This window comes from Lonchura striata, chromosome 3 (genome assembly GCF_046129695.1).
Source record: "Lonchura striata isolate bLonStr1 chromosome 3, bLonStr1.mat, whole genome shotgun sequence".
Classification (NCBI taxonomy): Eukaryota; Metazoa; Chordata; class Aves; order Passeriformes; family Estrildidae; genus Lonchura; species Lonchura striata.
The window spans coordinates 95099474-95114048 of NC_134605.1; the positions used below are offsets into that span (position 1 = coordinate 95099474).

General features: G+C 36.2%; 1 protein-coding gene across 1 annotated transcript in view; it reads left to right on the forward strand.

Moving 5' to 3' along the window:
* Positions 1–14575, forward strand: part of SNTG2 (syntrophin gamma 2) — a 200608-nt gene that overhangs the window by 76371 nt on the left and 109662 nt on the right. Inside the window, exon 2 of the mRNA XM_021551123.2 lies at positions 12240–12377. Coding sequence (XP_021406798.2) covers positions 12240–12377 — 138 coding nt within the window. The remainder of the gene's footprint in view (positions 1–12239; positions 12378–14575) is intronic.

Consider the following 14575-nt stretch of genomic DNA (forward strand, 5'->3'; position numbering starts at 1 on the left):
CAACGGCGACCTGGTTTCAAGGAACAGCACGGCAGCCCAGTCTCCCCTGGGCCACTCGGGCCAACGACACACGCAGGCACCAGTGTGGTGGACAGTCGAAAGCGTTTATTATTTTATCTCATGGGTTTAAATAGTCTTGGGGGACTCTGCTACGTCAGGAGGGGTTGGTAGGGTCTCTAGGGTTAGTCAGGAGTGGAAAACTACTGGGTTAGGTGTGGTTACATTCTTTGGGGTAATGGATAACATGTTGCAGGGTGAGAGGGGGATGGGGGTCTTTCTTTCTTTCCGTCACATCCCGAAATCTTCCGTTCGCCTGTCCCTATCTACTACACAATTTCTAGAAATTGTCTTTTTTAATATTAATTCTCTTTCATTTTTATCTTTTCCCCTTTATTACTGTTAATTTCTCTAACTGTTTTCTGTTCTTATTTTAAATCTTCTCTTCCTCTTCCCTAAGCTTTGTTGTCTCAAGAACTATTCTCCTGTCATTCCATATCCATGCCTGTACTCCTGCTTTCCTACACAAAATACAATCATGTTTCTTACCCTGCAAAATTGACTTGCATACTTGCATAAAACTGTGAAACTGTTGGTAGTGCACCTTTTCTGAATACAGGCCTTTCATAAGTGTGCTTCGAATATACACAACAAAGGAATTTATATTCTCAGTGTCTCATCACCAAAATATTTGTACACTCATGGATGTTACTTCCTTCTGCCTTTCCATCTGAAATACCACTAGGATAAACTGACAGTAGTTCTGCCATGGTACTGGTATGACTTCATGATGCTGTTGATTCTGTCTGGAAAGGAACAATTAAAATTTCTGTTTTATCTTCCTGTAACTGTCAAGGGTTTTGTCTGTTTCTGAGTCTGTTTTAGTTCTTTGGTTCCAGGTTCTGAACTTAAAACATATCCCCTCAGTCCCATCCTTTTCTCCTGCTATTTCTCATGATAGGAGTTTGCTTGTATTGTTCTGGTGAATCCCTTTCTGGGACAGGAGGGTTAGCATAAGATTTAACGAAACCTTGGGTTAAGAATTCCAATGTCACTTTGCCAGCTGACTTGTGTTTAATGTTCCACCTTGCTAAGCACTGATTGCTGTTTACTTTCTGCAGAGCTCTCTGTTCCTGCTGCAGTGTGTGCTGGAGAAGCTGGTGCTCCTCTCCTGGGGTGCCTGCCCTCCCCACGCTGCCTGGCCCAGCAGAGGTCCTGCCAGGCCCTTTCTGTGCCCTGCTGCCCTACGAGTCCATCAGAGCTGGCTCAGCGACCTTTGCCGTGGGCTGCAGGGGGTGATGCAGACCAGCTTTACCCCAGCCTGTGGGAATGAGGCTTTCCATGTGATATCAGGCAAATACTGTGGCAGTCCAGTGCTCTGTGACCAACAGCATCAAGGGATAGATGACACTGGACAGATGATAATGGATAAAATAAATTCTGCTGCACATTAATCACTCTGAAGTACAGATTTTTGACAACATTTTATCAAAATCCTTAAAATGCCCAGCTCTTCTTTCAAGCATCTTACTTTCAGAAATGTTTGATTGTCTCCTACCTAGTTTCCTTTCCTAGTTTTATTTTTGTTTTGTGATGCATGCATCCAAATGTGTAAATGCACCTCCATAGGCTTAAGTCAGATGGTTACAGGGACAGGGTATCAGTCAGTTGCATGTACTCGTTGTTGATCAGCAAATTATTGACATTGAAAAGATATGAAACAAGTTTTATATGCAGCTGCCAAATTCAGACTTAGCATCAGTTCTAGATTTTTTTTTTTCTTAGTATTGATATTCTTTTTTGTCTTGATGTTAATGAAACTAGACTGTATATGCTTTAAAAATAGCAGTTTCTTTGAATTCTGGACAAATATTCATTCCTCCCAGACCATGTATCTTTTTTAAATGAGACCTGAATCTGTATCGCCACCTGCTATTTCTGATTACATGTTTTCTTGCTTTTGAAAAGGGGTTTGGAATGCATATTCTTCATCTTAAGAAATCTTTGTCTGAAGTCTAAATGCAAATAAATAATTGAATTTTCAAGACTTAAATCACCTGCAATTTTTATTCAGTTACTGGGTATTGCAAAAATCCTTCAGTTTTTCCTACGTTTCCTGTATCTTCTGTGCTATTTTCATTATATACTTCCAGTTTCTGAAGGATAACTGCTTACGATCTTGAAACTGGTTATATATTATTATTTTGTTCTGGTTGTTTTTTGATTGTTTGCTTTGTTTTTGTCTTCTGCAGAAAGCTTTAGTACTTTTTTCCTAGTTGGACTTGTTTTCTTTTCAACCTTATTCAGAAATTAAGCAGTTAGATATGGCTTTCTTCTTGGTTTTGGCAGAGTAACACAACAATTTAACAGGAAAAAAAAAAAAACCTAAAAAAACCAAAACAAACAAAAAAAAATTTATACAAAAGCTTGAAAAAGAATTAATGTAGTGCACCTGTATCAGTCAAAAGTGGAAGGATAGCAAGAGCAGGATGAATCAAAATGTGGTATTTTATTAAAACAAAAAGTGATTCCTTCATAGTGCTCTTTCTTAGCTATTTTAGGGTAAGAAAATGGGTGAGGTGTCTTTGTTATGCTCTTAGTTTTTTGTTTGCCTTTTGATATAACAGGAATATTTATCAATCAGCTGAAGCCCCACCAGGGTAAGATTCATGGTATCAGCAATAGAAATAATCCCATTAATTTTCTGATAATCTGTTTCTTAAGTAATCTCTGAAGGAAATGGTGTGGGTTTTTTACCCTGCTATTGCTAAGTGGTTTATTTTGAAGTATGAAATTTATGCTTTCCTATTTGACAGGTAGGAAACGGCTGTAAGCATAGGAGCATCTTTATATTCTGAGGCTTTATATTCTTTATGTTATTTATATTCTTAATTCTTTTACTTAAAGATACTTTCTAAATCAAAATAAATCTAGGCAATTTTTCTAATAGCTTGAACCTTGGCAATTTTCTGGGTTAGAATTTCTATTAGAACATATTTAACTATATGTCTCTATTAGCATTTGTTAGAATTTTAAGAAGGCAAGTTTTATTCTTACATGACATTCTGGAAGTTCATTTTTCAAATGTGCAAAACAGAATTCGAATATTTGTTTATGATGTTTTGAGAGATGCATGAGAATGACAACAATCAATCATATCTTATTAGCTCATGATATACTGAGCTTGCAGTAATTAAACAAGATATTAGTGCTTACTGATTAAGATCACAGATATTGTGAGCCAGCTGTTAATCACTTTTCTTGCAAGGTTAATGTTATTAGCAGATATGTATCCCTAAGGCTGTTTTTGATTATTGAATAGGTTGTGATGTAAGGAACAAAATAGATTTTTAAATTTTGTATATTGAGAGCATCTTTTCAAACTTCTTTTACTTTGAGTATGGCCCTTGAAAATTTAGGAAAAATAATTTTGAGTTGTTAGAAAGTGGTATTGTCATGCTGCAGTTAAAATCTTCTAAAGACTTGTGATGCTAATACACCTTTTACAACTGTGTATATTAAAATATCAATACATAATATTGTTATTAATAAATGCAAATGTTAAAAAAATGTCTTTATCAAAACAGTATTATAAAAGGTGCAAATTTCACAGGTAATCAATGCTTTTGGGAAAAATTCACTCGAATATATCCTAAATGTCTAGTTTAGACCATTTTTATTTCTGATGCTGATTCTTATCAAGACATGCATTTAAAATTTACAGTACATTTTCATTCATTCATAATTACTTTATTATCTTTAGTGTTAATTGACTTACATGAGAATCAATGGTGTCCATCAGATAATATTCCACTGGCTCTGTTGTGAATCACATTTTTGAAAGGAGTTATCAGAAATTTGTGATTTTCCTCACTGAGAACAATTGTGAACATTATGAAAATATGAAATGGACTTACAATTCTAACAAAAATGCATGATCTATTATCAGTCTTGAAAAATGGTATGACAAATATAAATACTTTTACTAGCTTCTTACTGAGGCTATAAAGCAGTTGTGGCATGTTTCCTGCAATTTCCTGTGCATTTGGCTTGTGGGCGTGTTTATTTTGAACAGGAGCTGAAAGAAGCTGTGTATGTTCTCAGTACATCATAAAAGTTGGGTAGCTATTAGATCAGTTTGATTGTATATTATTCTAGTTTAGAAGGTGGGGGCTTTTATTGATTTTGTGATACTAAAAATAATCCAATGTTAAAAATTAACATTGGCAGTTTCTTTCCAACTGGAATGAAATTCCGACTTGGTTTTATCTTAATTAGAAATATTTCTCTTCAAGCTATTTTGAAATATTTCCCTTCAGACGTGAGCAGGAGTGTGTGGGCTGGACCACTGGGGCAGCCACAAGTTTCATCCCCTGCAGCAGTGCTAGCGATGGTGCTGTGTCTGCAGCCCAGCTGCAGGGATACAGGGCTTCTGCTTTGGGGAGGGAGGCAGAAGCAGCTGCTGGTGGACTACTTGTGGGGCTTCATGTGGAGGGTATGAAAGGGGGATTGTTACCCCTGCCATGACTGCAGGTGTGTCCTGGCCTTTGGACTCTGAGATGGGGTGGGCAGGACTGCTGGGCCTCATGGATGTAAAGGCATTGCTGCATCCTTCTGTACATGGGAATTGGATATGTTTGTTTGCTACTCTGTTGCCATAGCCTCCATCTAGATGGGTGGGTGGACCACTGCTTCAATTCTCAGACTGGAGGTAGTGGTTAATGGGGTATCCTCTCTCTGGATTCCTGTGGCAAAGGAGTGCTCTTCAGATGGGTCCTGTGACCCATCTTCTTTAACATTTTTGTCAGTGACCTGGAAGAAGGCACAGAGGGCTTGGTTTTCAGGTTTGCTGATGACATTAAACTGGAGGGTGCAGTCAGTATATCACTGACAGACACCCAGGCAGGCTAACAAATAGACTACCAAAATATTTAAGAATTCAATGAACTAAATTAATAAAATCCAATGAGTGCCACATCCTGCACCTCAGAACAAAGAGCCCCTGTCAGTAATACAGACAGGGTCCTGCATATCTGGGGAGCAGCTCATCTGAAGAGTCTTGGGGGGATCCTGATGGATAGTGAGTTATATTTAAGCCAGCAGCAGAGAGGTGAACATTATCCTGAGCTCTACTAGGATGAGCACAACTTGAAAATTAAAGGAAGGGATTGTCCCTCTCTACCCAGTGCTCGTTAGACTGCATCTAGGATACTGTTTACAGTTTATTTTCCCCCAGTACAAAAATGACATTGATAATACAGAGAAAGCTCACTGCAGAGTCACCAAGCTGGTTGGGGCTGGAAGCACTTTCCCCATGAGTGAGATGGGCTTGTTCAGCCTGTAGATGGCTTCATCAGGACCTAAATGGAGCCTTGCCATGTCAACAAGGAGATCAAGAGGGAGCTAGGCTCTTTGTACTAGTGTCTGGGTGGACAGGAGATAATAAGTGGAATTTGAAATGGGACACAATGAAAAGCCTTTCCTCATGAGGACAGTAGAGCTGGTTGTCCAACAGTGGGGAGCAGCCACCATCCTTAGAGACTTTCAGCTGGGCTTGTCACAGAATTTCCTTGCTTTGGAACGGAGCTTCATACCTTTCCAGATCCCTCCCTACATGTGACAGTAAAATGATGTTTTCTCTCCTAATATAGGAGTCTTGAACTGCTCTTCTGAGATATGGGACAAATCTATACCATTTATTCTCCACAACATTTTTTCAAGATGCTTCTTCTGACCTTGTTCACAGAATCCCTCGCCTTCATAGTATCGGGGAACCATAACCTGTCCTCCAAATAGTCTGTTTAATGGCTTCATTATCATTATAGTCAGAATTTCTTAAAGGAAGGAGTACTGAGGTTAACTATTTTTGTCTGCATTTGTGAAACAGTCTCATTAGATGTAAAAGTTGTAGTATGTTAAAGCCAAGAATAAGGACAACTCCATGTGCAATTACAGGGAGAAACATACTCTGTAAGGGAGCTCTGTACGACTAATTTCAGCAAGTTATAATTGATTTCTGTCTGCTTTGAGTTTTATTAATGGTTCTTTGTGTGTTTGCAATGCTAATGGCATCAGTGATTCTTTGTGTTCCACAGATACGTTACTGTTCTCACTATCTACTGCCTTATCCATTTGTCCCATGTTGGTCCAGTAAAAAGGGTGTATTTGTGTACTTACTCAAGGCTCCTTAAGCCTGAAATTGTCTTTTCTTTATGAATGACATGGGCACATTTCTTCTTAGAGTACAGTCATCTTTCAGATTAAGTGCTGTGAAAATTATTTACAAATTTTGTTGTAAATGTCACTCATTCATTATCAAGGCCCCTAAGTGATAAACTTCTTCAGGCCTTAACAGTTATTTTTCACCCATCCTATGGCAGTAGCAAGTTGTTCAGTCCAGGTGTCCTTGTAAAGCCAGTCAGGTTGTCTCCTGGATTCAGAAGTTCATTCATATGCAAGAAGTCACATAATTTTGAATATTAGCATGAAAAACATCCAAGGGAGATTTTCTTTTCTTGGATTTTGCCCTATGAGAGGATTACCGGTACCATTTGGGTAGATGTTTGTTCAGTTTTCTCTCAGAATCCCTTAGCAATGGATGTCCATAATTTATCCAAGCAATCTGTTCAAGGACTTCTATTTCCTCATAACCGGAATATATTCAAAGGAGGAGATTTCGGAATTATTTTCTTTCCTGATTGCTCTATTTGTAATAGATTTTTAAGTACTTAAAACTGTTCCTGTGTTCTCGTATATACTGTCCTGAAATAAAATAACCTGAATTTATCTTGAATTACTTACACATCTTATTTTACAGATCTCTGACCACATTTAATTTCTTTTTGTTTTTCTCATGACCCTTTTCAGCTCATTACCTCTTTGATGTAGGGTAGCCATGAAGCAACACTGACATAATACTGTATAAAAGGAAACAATGTACTAAGATTTATTAAATGCAACACTGGTGATGGATTAGCATGAAATTTTATTCTCTCACATTCAGCAGTGTTTAAGGAATACCCTAATACCCGACTAAAGAACTTTACTTTTATTTGTACTGTCTGGTAAGATTGAGAAAAAACAAATTAGTAGGAAAGAATGTGAAGAAAGCATGTGTTTGCCTTTATTGCAACAAAAAATATTGATGCTTATGTTTTTCTGGCAATCCTCAGTCCTACATACCTGTTTCCATTCTTTAAAACATGATGAAGAAGTGAAGAAGAGCTTTTTTTTTGTTGTTGTTGTTCCATACAGATCACTGTTCTTCTTATACTGTAACACCTTGCACTTTTTTTCCCTTTATATTTTATCCCATTTCAAATCGTTTTATGTTAGTCAAGGATATTTTAAATTTTAATTTCTCTGAAAAAGTATCTTTCTGTTTTGATCATGATAGGAAATGTGTTATAGAAAATATCAAACCAGTTGTGAGAGAGAAAGTAGATTTGAGCCTTCTGTAATTTAGTGCTCAGGGCACTATGTGGGACTGCCTGAAGTTCTATTTCTCCCTTATCTTAAATTATGTTGGATAAAAATTGGTGACTCCAGTTCTTATGTATCTTCAGCAAGTTTTCCCACTATAAGTATACCACAGAGTTAATTTCATTTAAAAAAAAGAAACTGGATTAGAGAATTTCATCACTAGACCTATGAGATATAAATGTTGTTCATAAAGTATTAGTTTGGAAATATAATGTGGCATTTCCATGGGAAAAAGAAGTTCAAATATATTGCTTAAATAATTTTATTTACAAATGAAGAAAGGTCATTTATGAATGAATTTTAGCAGATAAAATTGAACTGCAGTGCCATTGAAGCTATGGATGTATTTATTAAGGACTAAAATCAGCAAATGGTGTTTTCTGCTGGAGAACAAATGAAACTCAATGCAGAGGATTTTTTTTTTTTTTTGCAAGCTATTTCAAAATAAAACAGCAGTGAAGACAAGTATTTTATGTCAATAAGACTGAAGTTTATTGTAGCAATGTATAGTAAAAGAATGTGGTGAACCCTGACTCAGGAAATAAATGATGATGTCTGGCTCCAGATCAGAAGGCTGAAGGATCTGTTTTATTAAAACTATACTATATTACATTAATATACTATCTAAAGAGATGCTCAACTATTCTACATACTTACTCCTTACTTACCTAACTAACAAAACCCGTGACTCTCTGCTGAGAGTACGAGACAGCTGGATCTGATTGGTCTTTGAACCTAAACAAGCTTCACCAGAATCCAATCAAACAATCACTTCAGGTAAACAATCCCCATACCAAATTCCACATGGGAAAAACAAAGGAGAAGAGATAAAGATTGTTTTCTCTTCTTCTCTCTGTGCTTCTCTTGAGAGACAGAATTATGTCTCTCTGTCCAGAGAATGTGAATGTCACATCGATGCCTGCCTTGAAACATAATTTGCAACTGTGAGCTTTGAACTGCAAATATGGCACACTGAAAGAGTCCTTTTACTTTGAGTAGGGTCTCAAAACATTATGCTGAACAGGGAGTACTTTAAGGCGAGAGACCTAGAGACCTGCTTAAGCAGTCAACAATAAAACTGATAAAAAGAGTCATCTGCCATTCTAGCTTCCTCTAGAGAGGAATGTTTTCTGCGGTATTGATAGTTTCTGAGCTTGTTGGAGAAAGTAGGTTTCAGTGTTTTTTCTTTTTTATCTAAAACAGAGCAGTGTTGATGCTTTCTTAAAAATCACAGCTGCTGTGATGCTTGTGCTACTGATCTTTTCTCTTCCTCTCACCACATAGTGAACATGCACATGAATACCCACACACTCCTCTTCCTGAAGCCAGTGTCTACAAAACTCAGAAATATGAAAATCAACATTTAATTTCTTCTTCTGCTCAAGTGAATTTAAATTTTTATTCCCCTACCTCTCAATGTAAGCACTGAAATCCTGTTGAGAGGCAACTCCCTATGAACTTTCTGCATGCTTTTTATTATAAAACATATGATCTCTAAATATTATATCATTTTAGAGACATTTTGGCTTTTCAGTCCTCAGTTTTTTTATATCAGTCACCTCGAATGGCCACTATATAGAGGGTTTTAAAATGAGAAATTGAGATGAACATAGCTAGTTAAAATCTGAGATATACATATACATGCAAAGACTAAGTTCTCTTTTAAAGTTTCTTATTTGAAGAAATCCTTTTTCTGGACTGGTATTTGCCTGCTAGAGTTATGTATGCCATCTCCTTAACACAAAGAAAGTACAAGGGATTGTGCTGAACTTTGATTCAAAGCTATTTATAATGGTCAAAAAAAGCTGACTTGAAAGGCTGATAGAAATCCAGATTAATCTTATTGATTCTGAAAGCAGATAAGGTATTGCTGCACGTCATCTTGGATCACATCAGCAGTTAGATGAAGTGTAGTGTAGGTATTGGATTTTAATAGTAATAGATGAGCTTCAGTGGGACTTCAGTTGAAATAGTGTGATGGCAAATGCTAAGCTATTTAACAGGTCACTCTGCATATTTCATTTGTTACCTGATCATCTGTTACAAATGAAAGTTCAGAGTTTTTTTCATTGTGATTCTTCTAAACATATGCAACAATTTCTAGCAAGAGAATTGTTCTGGGTGTAAGCAGTATAAAGAGTGCTCCAGAGCTTCATTCTTCCAGTGTTTCTGTAAGGCATGCTCTGGTACACAGCAAAAGTAAGAGTGGTCACCAGTCCAGGTGGGACACTGATGCTCAACATCTGAACAGCTGCAAAAATCAGGGACAGTGAGTTTTCAAGTCTGTAGTTCTACTGTTTGGAAATACTTCCTGCTGGCAGCATGGCTTTTAGGCAGATGATACTGGCATAGTTTTCATATGTTGTCATTCACAAAAATGGGTTGATAAGATATTAACACATGCTAAAAATGTGAAAAGACTCAAAGTCTTGGAAAAATAAAGAAATGTTGGACTCTGAACAGTGAGAATGATTAAGGCCTTATACCATGACTGAACTGTCTTTCCCTTAGACATACACAGCAAACACTGAATAGATTTGTCTTTCTACAATTAGACACTTATATATTTGAGTTATTATTTATATTTACCTTATAACTCAGAGATCTGTGACTCACTTGTTCCCTTCTAGATAGATGTACAAAAGAGATCAGATAGAATCATTCTTCAGAGGTGTCTGTTGCTCTCCGCTGCCTGGACAGATTCTAAAAAGTTGTCTTAGATGTGGGTTTCTCTTACAAAAACAGGCTGAGAGAACTGGGGTTTTTGAGTCTGGGAAAGAGAAGGCTCCAGAAAGGCCTTAGAAAAGCCTGCCAGTACCTAAAGGTGCCTTCAAGAAAGCTGGAGAGGAACTTTTTACAAGGGTATGTAGTAATGGGACAGGGCAGAATAGCTTTAAACTGAAAGAATTTAAGTTACATATTAGAAAGGAATTATTCACATAAGGGTATTGAGGCACTTGAACAGGTTGCTCAGAGAAGCTGTAGATGTCCCATTTCTATAAGTGCTCAAGGCCAGGTTGGACAGGGCTTTGAGCAACCTGCTTTAGTCGAAGATGTTCTTCCAAGGTGTTGAAAGTAGATGATTTTAAAGACACTCCCAGCCCAAGCTGTTCTGTGATTTCTGCACTGTAAACCTTTTGTAACATCCATTACAGGCTGAAGATAACTACATGTGGATGCCTGCTGACATGACCAATGTTTGTATCTTATAATAAACATGGAAATCTGGTCTTGCCTCCAGCTAGGAAAGGACCTGGATATCCTAAATAGCCTGTGTCAGCTGTATGTGCTCAGAGGTCTTAGGATATGTCAGTGTGTTAAATGGCAGAAGTGATCTACATAGGGACAATTGCTTCGAGCCCAGGGATAGACCAACTACACGAGCAATTCACCTGAGCAACTGCTGTGTATATAATTCAGAAAAAATTTAATTGTTTTCTAGGCTGCATTTTCCATTGCAGCATAGAGCTACACCAAACTTAAGTCTCTTAAGCTTAAGCTGATCCTGTTTTAAAAGACTGAAAGATTTTATTGACATTCACCACAGACCTTTCTCCCTACATTTATAGAAATGTAAATATTATTAAGATAATTTTTCATGTTTAATTTTATTTTAAAATCCTTCAAGCTTTCATTCAGTACACAGGACATGTTTCTTTTTTAATTCCATTACTCTGGTTCTTATACAGTCTACCATTCAAGAAAACATAGATTAACAACTTGATTTTAAATCTTCTTTTAAAAACAAATACTGCAGCTAAAACTTAAAGCATGCTTTATTTTTCTTCACTTACATAAAGTGCAGTGCTGTGATGATGTTGTAATATACATTAGAAATTAATAAACAAATAGTATTTTTCAATATGATCACTCATTTCAGAGCAGTTGTTTTTGTCTTCTGTGCAGTGACTGTAAAGATCTGAAATATCATTTGTCTGCATATTTTAACAAATAGCTGTAAGCAGTCCTAATACCACCGTTTTTGTTTGGAAAAGAAATATCTGAAAGTCAGATATTCAAGGGAATATCAAGGGAAATTCAAGGGAATAAACCAGAAATTAAAATACAGTTTATTTTCTACTACTAATGAAGAAAACATTGTTTATACCAAATAGTTGACTATCCTATGTAGTTTAGTAGTTATTAGTCCAGTGATGATGTAACTTAAGAAATGTATGTTCATCTTATCCTAAACAAAACAAATTCTGTAACAACTGGGTCGAATTATGTTTTACAATGTGAAAACATAGTTTTCTATTGTAACAGAACTCTATATCTTCATGGCAACTTTTATGATGGTACAGTTCTTTTTCTGACAGAGTGAAATGAGCATCTTTAAGACAGGAACAATATTTCACTTCCCCACTTCTTGCCAAAAATGAAAAATGTGTTCTCATATCTTTATACATACCTATCTGTTTCTAATACATTTTCATAAGCCTTTGTATAAAAAAAGTCAAATAGGACATCATTAATTGGCAACAATTCTTTGTGTAACAATACAATGGAGAAATTTTTGTAATTTTTTTACTCTTTGCATATTAATGTCTACTTCAAAGACCACTTATCCTGTATTTTCCAGTACAAAAGAGACTTTTTATGTCTAATCTATTTGAAGACTGAAAAGCAGACCAGTTTTCTGCTTTCTGTAAATAATGCTCATTTGTATGCTTTCATTTATTGCATGGAATAGAGCTTGTTATTCATCATTATGAAATGTTCATATTCTTAAATTTTTGTGTATGCTTTTCTTTTTGCAGACTAAAACTGGTATTGCATTGTTGTATGATGAAGTATCTGAAAATGCTTATGACATCCGACTGAAGCTTACAAAAGAGGTATTAACAATTCAAAAACAAGATGTCGTCTGTGTTAGTGGAAGTGATCACAGTGCAAATGTAAGTGCTTCTATATCCCTGTGCTTTTGGCTGCACACTTTAATCTCTTCTACAGAGGAGTCCTTATTGTATTGGAGTGCAAGAGATTTTATTGGGTAATGGAAATACAAGTAATTATAAGTTGTTGGGTCTCCTGTGCTTCTTATATTCATAAGGATAAAAACTGCATTTTGGACTAGTGCTATGCATAATTTATTATAACATTTGTAATCTTAATAGAAGCAAAAAATGTCTATAAATACCAAAATTAAAGCATTCTTACACCAAATATTTCTGGGCCATTAAATTAAGAGTGAAAAAGTGTTTCCTAGTGAAAGTACATTAAGAGTAAACTGATACACCAAAGTTTTCTTCATTTGTGTATCAGACAGGATGTCTGTTCAAGGGCACCGAGCTGACTGAGAACACTTGATGGGCAGTTATGTCACTGTAATTCTGTTTCAGGCACAGATGGAGCTTAATCAGTGCCAGCATGTATGTGGTGCTTTTTTCAACCAAGGTTCAGTTATGCTGGATTTCAAAGCCTGTGGTGCCTCTAAGCTATAGAGGAATCTTCTGACGTTACATTTGATAATGTCACTAGATAAAATGGTAACATTTTGCATAAGCAGTTCAGCAAAGCTATCTAAATTATCAACATCCTTAATTAATGTATTTAATTTCCTCATATAAACAGTGTTCTTGAATTTGGAATAGATATACTTAACTGAGTAAAATCAATTTTATGAAATTGCTGGTGTTTCTTAGAGTGCGCAATTCATGGCAGCCTCCTCAGAGTGGGCCAAGGGAGAGTGTTTCTGTCTGCTTGTTGTATTGCATCATGTAAACTTACAAGCTGGGACTTGGGGACATCAAGTGGGTTTGTGGTACTCTGCTAAGAATTAGAAGCAAAAAAGCATATAATGGGTATTTGTATATGTATATGAGAGCATGTTAGAGAGTTTGCCTCTATAATATGTAAATATTTCATTCCTGCTTCACTAAATACTTAAATAAATTGTTTAATATCATACATAAGATTATTTGAATTAGCTTTTAGCAATTTGAAACGTTATGCACTTTTCCATGGAATTCTGTGGAACATTCTCTTTAAAATGTTCAAAAAGGTTGATCAGTGACAGGCATGGCCACTTCTGGTTGGTTTGCTGAGATAAGTATAAGCCTCATTCATCAGCTTTGCATATACTTTCTGCTTCACTGAGAAGCATGAAAAAACACAGTTTTTGGGGTTTTTTACCAGGCATGGCTGGTAATGCTGATAAATTGTATGCAAACTTGTTGCAAGTGTCATAGTAAAATATAATGCGACTTCAGTATATAGTGTCTGTGGATGTAATTATACAGGATTGCTATGGTCTCGATGGTGTTTAAATGCCTTGTGTATGAATCTCATAGAAGAAGAATCAAAATTCTATCCTATATAGTCCTAGATTACTTCTCAAATTAATTAACACAAGCTAAGTGCATCTGAAAAAATACTGTGAGAAAATATTGTATCAAATCTGTGTATGTATTGATCAACTCCCAAAATACAGCAGGACACCCCCACCCAACATTCTCAATATCCAGTCTAAAACAGTATAAAAGCCTTCCCTGAACAACCCAAGTCTGCCTCTTCCTTTTAGTATCAAGATTTGGGTTGATTTTGATGCCTTTTACTCATACATTTTATGGGTATCCTAAATAGTATTACCTGATGGAAGACAGAGCAAGGAGACAAGTTTTGATAATATTTAAGCAATTGAATTTTGAAAAATTCTGGAAAGTAATAGACCTTGCAAAAAAAGCATAGCTGGGATATGCAGCCACTGTATATAAAATTAATCCAAAAGTCTTGGTTGTAGTTCACCAGTAGTGATCACAGTAATGGGTAGAGCCTAGAAAGAAGTGATTCCCAGGACTGTGGCATGGAGAGCAGTTTTTCTTGGTTGTAAATGTGTTACTGTGTGAAAGTAAGTGAATTTCAAGTATAATCCAGATGATAATTTAGGTTGGAGTTGCAAAGTATTATGTGGCTCTAGGTATGACACCCATTCAGAAGGGATTTCTTCTGCCTCATACTATTTAGAAATAAGTGTGGGCACTCCTGCTGAGCTGCCTTTTCCTGGACAACACTGTTAACATTATCCTTATTTTCCCTAAGTTTTCTCACTGAAGACTCTGAAAACTAAAATTTAAGGGTCTGATCTATTTCTTTG